The sequence below is a fragment of the Chanodichthys erythropterus genome, chromosome 10 (genome assembly GCF_024489055.1).
Source record: "Chanodichthys erythropterus isolate Z2021 chromosome 10, ASM2448905v1, whole genome shotgun sequence".
NCBI classification, from domain to species: domain Eukaryota; kingdom Metazoa; phylum Chordata; class Actinopteri; order Cypriniformes; family Xenocyprididae; genus Chanodichthys; species Chanodichthys erythropterus.
In genome coordinates, this window is record NC_090230.1 from 39,559,516 (window position 1) to 39,570,943 (window position 11,428).

At 40.9% G+C, this 11,428-nt stretch overlaps 1 protein-coding gene across 1 annotated transcript; it reads left to right on the plus strand.

Annotated features, from left to right (window-relative positions):
- Positions 1-2,132: 2,132 nt before the first annotated feature.
- Positions 2,133-3,092, plus strand: LOC137029554 (olfactory receptor 13C2-like). Its single transcript, XM_067399165.1, has one exon. It carries the CDS (start codon positions 2,133-2,135, stop codon positions 3,090-3,092), a length of 960 nt encoding a protein of 319 aa, XP_067255266.1.
- The last annotated feature ends 8,336 nt before the right edge of the window (positions 3,093-11,428 follow it).

Genomic DNA, 11,428 nt, shown 5'->3' on the forward strand with positions numbered 1-11,428 from the left:
CACTCGCACCCATCTGTTCACCCATGGGCGCGCTTTTTCTGAAAACGAGGTGTGTTCAGGCGCATTGTTGATGTGTTGCTATTTTGAGGCAACTGAAAACGACTGTGCCATTGACTTTAGACCAGGTTTTTGCTGGTCGATAGCTCAGTCGTTTTCAGGGCGCGTTAGTAATATGTGCCTATAGGCAGGTGCACAATGCATGGTCTTTGTGCGTCACTGAATGAGCCAATATGAACACGTCCAGACAGGTTATTAAACCAAACAACCAGTTTGAAATGAATTAAGTTATTATCACAAAAATAAACATGAATGAACATCAGAAGGTATGTTGTGTCAACTGCGGAAAGTTGTCACTACACCATTTTTTCAAGTTCAAGTCCACCAAGGTTAATCTACTAATGATTCTCTACAGAAACTTTTTTTAGGCTGGTTAAAAGTCTCCTCATATCCTGATAGCAATCACTATGTTAAGCAGTCTAAATGTATTTTTATAAATATATATAATCTGTGGAAGATGTAGGACCATAAAATGTTCGTTCAATCATTGCATTTGGTCTGAATGAAACGATAGCATGTGTTCAGTCAATGTGTGTTTGCATACCACTGCGCAGCCTGTTCTCGCAGACATCATTCGTCATCAGCGTGTTCACATATGCTGTGCAGACAGAGCGAGAATGGCAGGCAAACAGCAACAACCTAATTTTTCTTTAGTAGTAGTGTTACTCACTGTACTGTAAAGTTTCCTCACCTGTGAATGACACATGTTGTAATGCAATAACGTTGTCTCTGGTAGTCTCGTTTCTGGTCTGTGCATGTTCATGTGTTTTGGAGGATGCGTGGCTTTGGATGGCGTTTGCAGGGAGAAGGGATCATCAATGTTGCCTAGTTTGGCTACTTTAATACTGTTGCTGTGGGTTAAAGCGACCACAAATAACATCATATTTAGCCCCTGGAATGCAAATTTTACTAGGGGAACCCCACCAAAAATGCGGATTTTACCACCCAGAATGCGGTGGGGGACCGACCCCCGAAATGCAATTGGGGTAGTTTTTTTTTTTTATAGTGTAATATAATCAGTTTATTTTCTGTTAAGAACAATGAACTTTAAGTAGCCTATATTTGAGTAAAATTAAATTGTTTAATTTTGCAAATTTGTACAATAACTATGAATTGCCATGTGATTGTGTTGGTTGTAGTTGTCATGTTTCTCTTCTTGTTTTTCATCTTTCTTTTAGTGATTCTGCAGGTGCTAAGTAAAAGGCGCCCTTCGCATTTACTTGCAGCATCTCTGTGGATTAGTATCTGTGATCTGTGTCTGATTCTGATGTATCTGATTATGCCAGTTCTGTGCTATGATTGGTCAGCTGACAAGTCTGGAGGGGCCTGCCATTTGTATTTGAGGGATATACTGTATGGTTCAGTATGTATGAGGTCAGTGGAAGACTTTTTACAGCACCGTGTGCCTGTATTAGCTTTACTGTATTGTGCTGCTCTACACCTTTCTGTGAGTACACCATAGTTACTGATCCTGAAATCTTACATATTATACACAAAATGTTAGTTTAATTAGGCAATTGATAATTTGTTTGTAATATCTAATATGCTTATACTTTTGGTCTTGTTTTACAGGGATAAAAATTAAGGGTCCCACTTTATATTAAGTGGCCTTAACTACTATGTACTTACATTTAAATTAATCATTTGATAAAATGCTCTTATTGTGTACATACATGCTTTTACACTGTACATATATTTTAAAAACACCTGCATGTAATTACATCTGTAATTAATTTCTGTAATTACATTTATAATTACACTGTTGACCCATCCCTTACACCTTACCCCTACCCTTAAACCTACCTATACCACCAAAGCTTTCCCTGTATCCCACCTCAATAGCAGCAAAAGTGTTTTGCAATTCAATATGAACCCAATAAGTACATTGTACTTATTTTTTGATGTAAGTGCATAGTAGGTAAGGCCACTTAATATAAAGTGGGACCAAATTAAGTATAATGGCAAAAAATAATGTATTGTAATTGCTTACAGTCAAATTGGAGTAAAAATATCTATCCGAGATTCTCTGAATAATCTACTGCTTTTCTTACCAGACAGGAGTGTGTGAACTGACCATGAATGAAGATTTCACTGAAAACAGGAATATTTCTATTCCATCTTATTTCTATATTAGTGGTTTTTCTAGTATACCTCACGTGAGATACTATTATATATTCTTGTTTTTTGTTTACATAATTTCTTTGCTTGGAAACTCCTGCCTCATGTTTGTTATCATTATAGACCGAAATCTTCACACTCCTAAATATATCGCTGTCTTTAATTTATCACTGACAGACATTTGTGAGAGTACCGCTGTGATCCCTCAGCTACTGGACACATTTTTATTTGGGAATCAGTTGATCCCATATGGATTGTGTTTGTGTAATATGTTCTCTGTCTTTGTATCTATTTCAGCACAGTCACTAACGCTTGCTGTTCTGTCTTTTGACAGATTCATAGCCATTTGTTTACCACTGAGGTATCATATGATTGTGACCCATAGATCAATGCTTGTTATAATTGCAGTCACATGGGCAGTGGCACTGTTAATGATAATTACTGCTACAATTTTCATTAGTAGACTTTCTTTCTGCAGAGTTATTGTCATCATAAACAGTTTCTACTGTGATCATGGGCCTATATATCATTCTGCCTGTAGCAATAATTTTCCAAGTTATGTGATAAACAATTTGAACCCGATAGTGATTCTCGGGTTCCCAGTATTTTTTATTATCTTTTCATATACATGCATAGCTGTAACATTGTTCAGAATCACAACCCCACAAGACCGTCAAAGAGCCACAAAGACATGTACTGCTCATTTAACATTAGTGGCCATATTTTATGTACCCATCACTTTTACATATGTACTTTCATCCATTATTAACACTAACACAAGGATCATCAATCTCTCTCTGACCTCTGCACTTCCTCCAATGCTTAACCCTATAATCTACACATTCATGACGGAGGAGTTCATGGTGTCTGTGAAAAGGCTTCTTAAACGGAGAATCATATTCCCATCTCCAAAATAAACTTCTTTATCTACATTGTAATCACATTATTACTTTTAGACACTTTTGTGGTTTTTATTTATTTATTTTTTTTCTCTGAATTTTTAGAATAATGTATGCTTTTAAAATTAAAAGTGCAAATATTTTTACAGAATGTTTCATGAAACATTTTACAAAGAGCAAAACAAAAAAGTCTTTATTTTACAGTCTTATTATGATCAAACACCATCACTGTGGAATGTAAATCAGTTAATCATTTCAGTAACACATGATTGAACTAACACAAACACAGGGATCACTGCATTGACAACTACACAGTTAATGCTTTTCAAACAAAACAACCTGAAGCACAACATCAATGTTTTTTGGTCCATCCTCGACTGAAGCACAGGCACTATATATATATATATATATATATATATATATATATATATATATATATATATATATATATATATATATTATTTTCTATATGTTGGTATTCCATTTTATATATATACAATTTGTTTGATCGATTTTGATACTTGACTTTTATCTCCATTTCTATTTTTCCCCCCTCCTTTTCTACCTTAACCTCTGATTTACTGTAAAGCACTTTGGATTAACTATAGTTGTGTTAAATTTGTGCTATATAAATAAAATTTGACTTGACTTGACTTGACACTACTCTTCAACACAATGGTAACCAGACAATACAGAAACCCTTTAAATCCCAACATGAACACTAAACACTAACAGATCTCTCTAGATCTCAGCAGAGGATGATTACACAACTACAAAACAACAGCTTCACTTACTAAAAACTAGTTTAACTTTATTTCTTTCATACATACACAAAAGTATTTATTGAGAATTAACAGAGGTTTAGATGTTGATGTTGTTGTGGCAAAAAAATCAACCCGACTCTACTGCATAAGAGACAAACATGTCCAATTGTCTTTAAAGGTTTTATTTCTTGCAAGAAAGGTCAGACAGGTCATACAGAAACAGAAGTAGCTGCAGAGTGTAAGACAAAGAACGAAAGCTTCCCCTCACTTTTATATCTCTAACCTCCAAGGCCGAAGCCTCTGTCCTTTTACCATATTAGGAACATCTCATAGTGGCTGTAACTTTCCACACATTGTTAGCACAGACATGTTTTTAACATACATCTTGCATGTCCCCATACCATATCTTGCTCTTTCTATTTCTGACATCTATGTTAAACATTACCCCTTAAGCCAACATCATACCATGTTCCATAAGCATCATATTTCACAAGAATACAGGTAAAAAGCATATGAAAAATTAAAATTTCCACAACAATGTCTTGTTTAGTTTGAAGTCACCATTATGGTGATTGTTGTTTTCTTTAATTGGGTTCTTGACTTATTAATATTAGTTTTTTTCTGGTTGTTATAACTGTGTGTTTATAAAGTATGTTTGTTGTAACAAGGTGAACCAAGAGAAACTGAGGTGATGTTGCCACTTGACAGAATTGTCATTTCTGATTCACTGTTAATATCCAGAGATTGAACGTGGACGTGGACCCTCAGCTCCCTCCGGCTCCTCTCTCGGACCCCCGGAGGGTTTCAGTAACGAAACATGAAAAGTGGGAGAAATGCGATAATTTGTAGGCAGATCTAAACAGAAAGATACTGGAGTGATTTGTTTTAGAATTTGGAAAGGCCCAACATACCTGGGACGGAGCTTTCTGCAGGGTAGCCTCAGGCGGAGGTCTCGTGTGGACAGCCACACCCACTGGCCCACGGTGTACTGAGGATGGGGTCGTCGACGCTGGTTGGCCTGCGTTTCTTGTCTCCTGACTGCGCGCTGGAGATGATGATGAGCCAGGTCCCAGGTTTCCTCACTCCTATGCATCCATGCATTGACCGCAGGTAATTCCGAGGGTTCGCCGGACCAGTGGAACAACAGTGGTTGGTAACCCAAGACGCACTGGAACGGGGTAATGCCGGTTGAGGGTTTCCTTAACGAATTTTGAGCATACTCTGCCCACATGAAATAGCAGCTCCATTCTGCTTGTTGATGCTGGCAATAGGTTCGGAGAAAGCGAGTGAGTTCTTGGTTTAGGTGTTCCGTTTGTCCATTCGACTCAGGATGATAGCCCGATGTAAGGCTGATGTTGACATTCAAGTTCTTGAAGAAGGCGGCCCAGACCCTGGAAGTGAACTGAAGACCGCTGTCCGACACAATGTCATCAGGTAAACCATAAAGCCGGAACACATAGTTGCATAAGAGTTCTGCAGTCTCGAGGGCGGTAGGCAGTTTGGGGAGTGGAATTAAGCGACAGGCTTTGGAGAAATGATCTACTACAGTGAGGATAGTGGTAATGCCCTGAGAGGTCGGTAGATCAGTGATAAAGTCTATGGAGATATGGGACCAAGGGCGCTGAGGAACGGGAAGTGGCTGCAGTAAACCGGCAGGTGACTGGTGAGATGGTTTGGAGGTCTGACAGGCTGTACAGCGGTGGATGAACTGTGTGACGTCTCGTGGCAAGGACTCCCACCAGAAGCGATTCTGTAGTAAATCGAGGGTGGCGGTGATACCAGGGTGACCAGAACTGGGTGAGTCATGTACGTGATGGAGAACCCTTTCTCTCATGTGTGCAGGAACGTATGTGCGGATGGGTGGACAGATGGAAGGTGGAGGGGTCTGGTCGTTGGCCTGTGTCAATTCAGTCATGATATCCCATTGAACGGGTGCAAGAAGGAGTGACTCGGGAATGATGTGTTCTGCGGTCTTGGGCTGCTTAGTGTGCTCAGATTGGTGTGATAATGCATCTGCTTTGGTGTTCTTTGAACCGGGCCTGTATGTGACATTAAACTGGAACCGGGTGAAAAACATAGCCCAGCAGGCCTGTTGTGGATTCAGTCTCTTGGCTGTGCGGAGATATTCGAGATTCTTATGATTGGTGAGTACAGTGAATGAGTGTTGTGCCCCCTCCAACCAATGGCGTCATTCCTCGAGGGCGGCCTTCATGGCTAGTAACTCCCGATCCCCTACATTGTAATTCCATCTACCTCTACAATGAACGGCCATTCAGCATCCGGATGGCGGAGAATGGGGGCTGTCGTGAAACGATTCTTGAGTTCTTGGAATGCTATGTCTGCTTCTTTGGACCACTGGAGACGAGAAGATGAGGAATCGCTGTAATTCCTTCAGCGTGTGTGGCTTGGGCCATTCCAGTACCGCCTTTACTTTACCGTCGTCCATGGCGACCCCGTCTCTACTGATGATATATCCGAGGAATGCGGTGGAGGTTTGGTGGAATTCACATTTTTCGGCTTTGGCGTATAATTGGTGTTCGATGAGTCTCTGCAGAACGGCTCTCACATGCTGAATGTGTTCATCAAGGGAGTTTGAGTGAATTAGAATGTTGTCAATGTAGACTATGACCCAGCGATTTAACATGTCTCTGAATACGTTGTTTATGTAGGATTGGAACACAGCTGGACTGTTGGATAGGCCGAACGGCATGACGAGGGTTTCATAGTGACCGGAAGTTGTGGAGAAGGCTGTCTTCCACTCATCCCCTTCTCGAATACGAATGAGATTGTAGGCGCACCGGAGATCTAACTTTGTGAAGTACTTGGCCTGTCTTAACTGTTCAAGGGCTGCTGGCACCAGAGGCAGGGGATAACGGAATTTCACGGTTATGTCATTTAGGCCACGATAATCAATACAGGGTCTTAAACCTCCGTCCTTCTTCTTGACAAAGAAAAGTCCGGTAGATGCCGGGGAGATGGCTTTTTTGTTTGCTGAAGGCTACTGCAAGATCGGCATACACGGTGGGGATGTTCACTCTCTCAGGAGTCTCGGCCTGCAATTTTATTGATCGGAGTGGTAGTGGTTTTACTGGTCGCAGACAGTGGTTGAGGCAGCAGCTGTCCTACTGGAGTATTACCCCCTCTCTCCATGATACGTGCAGGTTATGTGAGCGTAGCCAAGGCAGACCCAGGATGATGGGGTTATGTGGTGAGTGAATGACATAGAAACTGATTTGTTCTTGATGAAGGATGCCGACTTGAAGTTGAAGCTCAGATGTGATGTGGGCTACTTTGCCTCTTCCGATTGGCTTCCCATCTAACGCTTCCACTGTCAATACAGAATGGCAGTTGATTAATGAAATGTTGTGTTCTGAGATGAAAGTGTCAGACATAAAGTTTCCAGCTGCCCCAGAGTCCAGAAGCGCGTGTGTGGAGATGATTCGGTCATTAAGTGTGAGTTGAACAGGGATTTTGAAGCTGTTAGATGAGTAGTTATGAGCTTGGATGGGACTCACCGCTTTGGAATTCGTAGACTCTGGCCGAATCGGGCAGTTAATTTTGATGTGGCCCGATTGGCCACAGTAGAAGCTGAGGTGTAGTTGGCGTCTTCTTTCCCTCTCTTCAGGTTTGAGAGGCGTAAAACCGAGTTGCATGGGCTCAGAATTCGAGCTGTTGGAGGTGATTGCCCGGGTGGGTCGACGAGTGCGAAGTAAGTTGTCGACATGGATGGTCAATTCGATGAATGAGTTCAATGAGCTGCCCTCGTCTCGACATGCCAGCACCGCTTGTAACTCCCTAGACAATCCGCGACGGAACAGCAGTTTCAGCGTGTCCTCTACCCAGTTTGTTTGCGCTGCCATGGTGCGAAATTGCAAGGCGTATTCTGCCGCCGTGGTTTTACCTTGGGTCAAGGAGAGTAGCTGGTCGCCCGGGGTCAGACTGCCCGCTGAGTGTTCGAATACCTCTCTGAATCACTGTAGGAAGTCGGTAAATGAGAGGAACGCCGAACCATCGTCCTGCCAGACAGCTGTGGCCCAATCCAGAGCTTTACCAGTCAGCAGAGAGCAGATGGGATTGAGGCGTAGGCCCTGCAGCGTTTTCACCAGCTCCTCCGTGAGTGAAGTGAGGCGCGTGAGCTGGTGGTGGTGCATGGCTAACTGGCTGGCTTGAGCTGATAACTCCGTGGAGAGCTGGGCCAGAGCTACTGGATGGCGAAGTCTTCTGTAATGATGGGTCAGTAGACAGTGGATCCATTTGCAGCTTTATTAAAAAGGCAATGGTAACAGACAGGGGCAAGACAGTACCGTAAACAGGGTCAGGCAATGGTTGAGGCTGGCAGCAATGGGACAGAGTCGGGTCACAGGCAAGGGTCGAGACAGGCGGCAAACAATCACAGAATCAAAGAACAGGCAGTAATCAAGGCAGGCGGCGGTGGTTCAGCAGAGATAAACAGTCCAAGTAATAACAGAAAATCAATCCACAAAGAAACGCTCAGAAATGATCACTTACAGCAAATCAAGACTTCGCAATGGTGTGTGTGTGTGTGTGTCTTAAATAGTGTGAGTGTGAGTGTGATCGGATGCAGGTGCGGAAGTGATCAGTCCCAGGAATGCGGGCCTATGGGTAATGGAGTCCAGATAGTATGAGTCAATATTCGGGTGACGGCTCCCTCCGGTGGCCCGGAAGATGCACCGGTGGAGCTGTATTCGTAACGCTTTTAGACACACAGGCATCAAGAATCAGTTTATGAATCTCAACAATGGTGACAATCAACAAACAAAAAGTTTATCTGAATTATTTGTTGATTGTCACCATTGTTGAGATTCATACACTCTTGATCATTCCTCATTCTTGATGTCTGTGTGTGTCAGTGATTTGATAAGTCAAAACTGTCTGAGTTTAAAAAAACTTGAAATATCACAACACTGAAGGGTATCATGTGGTTGCATTCTAAGGTTACAATACACAATAATGTAAAAATAAAAACTCATGCTAATGACTAGATTCTGGATAAAATCAGTGAACTGAACCACTACATGATGATTACTGTATTTCATCATCATTAGTTAGCTATCATCAGTTGATCACATTTTCTTCTGGCTCACCTTACCAGGGCAAGCATACTGTGTTATAAATTATGTCTGCAAGTCTAAATGATACAGTAGCTCTAAAGTTTTTCAGCATAATGATAATATAATTAATGTGAAATTAACAGTTACTATAGATTTGACTTTGGGTGCTATCAGTGAATCAGTCCACTAAATGATGATTAGGGGTCCTATCTGATTGGTACACCCAGCGCAATGCGATGCCAGGCATGACACAAGTGTTTTTTGCTAGTTTCAGCCCGACGCAGTTATCATTTTCACGTCGAGTGCCCACATTGTTTAAATAGCATATGCACTCGCACCCATCTGTTCACCCCCAGGGGCGCGCTTTTTCTGAAAACGAGGTGTGTTCAGGCGCATTGTTGATGTGTTGCTATTTTGAGGCAACTGAAAACGACTGTGCCATTGACTTTAGACCAGGTCGTTTTCAGGGCGCGTTAGTAATATGTGCCTATAGGCAGGTGCACAATGCATGGTCTTTGTGCATCACTGAATGAGCCAATATGAACACGTCCAGACAGGTTATTAAACCAAACAACCAGTTTGAAATGAATTAAGTTATTAACACAAAAATAAACATGAATGAACATCAGAAGGTATGTTGTGTCAACTGCGGAAAGTTGTCACTACACAGTTTTTTCAAGTTCAAGTCCACCAAGGTTAATCTACTAATGATTCTCTACAGAAACTTTTTTAGGCTGGTTAAAAGTCTCCTCATATCCTGATAGCAATCACTATGTTAAGCAGTCTAAATGTATTTTTATAAATATATATAATCTGTGGAAGATGTAGGACCATAAAATGTTCGTTCAATCATTGCATTTGGTCTGAATGAAACGATAGCATGTGTTCAGTTAATGTGTGTTTGCATACCACTGCGCAGCCTGTTCTCGCAGACATCATTCGTCATCAGCGTGTTCACATATGCTGTGCAGACAGAGCGAGAATGGCAGGCAAACAGCAACAACCTAATTTTTCTTTAGTAGTAGTGTTACTCACTGTACTGTAAAGTTTCCTCACCTGTGAATGACACATGATGTAATACAATAACGTTGTCTCTGGTAGTCTCGTTTCTGGTCTGTGCATGTTCATGTGTTTTGGAGGACGCGTGGCTTTGGACGGCAATTTGCAGGGAGAAGGGACCATCAATGTTGCCTAGTTTGGCTACTTTAATACTGTTGCCATGGGTTGAAGTGACCACAAATAACATGATATTTAGCCCCTGGAATGCAAATTTTACTTGGGGAACCCCACCAAAAATGCAGATTTTACCACCTAGAATGCGGCGGGGGACCGTCCCCCAAAATGCAATTGGGCTAGTTATTTTTTTTAGTGTAATATAATCAGTAGAGTTTATTTTCTGTTAAGAACAATGAACTTTAAGTAGCCTATATTTGAGTAAAATTAAATTGTTTAATTTTGCAAATTTGTACAATAACTATGAATTGCCATGTGATTGTGTTGGTTGTAGTTGTCATGTTTCTCTTCTTGTTTTTCATCTTTCTTTTAGTGATTCTGCAGGTGCTAAGTAAAAGGCGCCCTTCGCATTTACTTGCAGCATCTCTGTGGATTAGTATCTGTGATCTGTGTCTGATTCTGATGTATCTGATTATGCCAGTTCTGTGCTATGATTGGTCAGCTGACAAGTCTGGAGGGGCCTGCCATTTGTATTTGAGGGATATACTGTATGGTTCAGTATGTATGAGTTCAGTGGAAGACTTTTTACAGCACCGTGTGCCTGTATTAGCTTTACTGCATTGTGCTGCTCTACACCTTTCTGTGAGTACACCATAGTTACTGATCCTGAAATCTTACATATTATACACAAAATGTTAGTTTAATTAGGCAATTGAAGTTTTTAAAGATGCATGTTAAAATAAAATTGGTTTGTAATATCTAATATGCTCATACTGTTGGTCTTGTTTTGCAGGGATAAAAATTAAGGGTCCCACTTTATATTAAGTGGCCTTAACTACTATGTACTTACATTTAAATTAATAATTCGATACAATGCACTTATTATGTACATACATGTTTTTACATTGTACTTATATTTTAAAAACACCTGCATGTAATTACATCTGTAATTAATTTCTATGATTACATTTATAATTACACTGTTGACCCATCCCTTACACATTACCCCTACCCTTAAACCTACCCATACCACCAAAGCTTTCCCCGTATCCCACCTCAATAGCAGCAAAAGTGTTTTGCAATTCAATATGAACCCAATAAGTACATTGTACTTATTTTTTGATGTAAGTACATAGTAGGTAAGGCCACTTAATATAAAGTGGGACCAAATTAAGTATAATGGCAAAAAATAATGTATTGTAATTGCTTACAGTCAAATTGGAGTAAAAATATCTATCCGAGATTCCCATGTAGCAATATCTGTTATAGAGGAAAACAGCATAATTTCTTATAACTCTGAATAATCTACTGCTTTTCTTCCCAGACAGGAGTGTGTGAACTGACC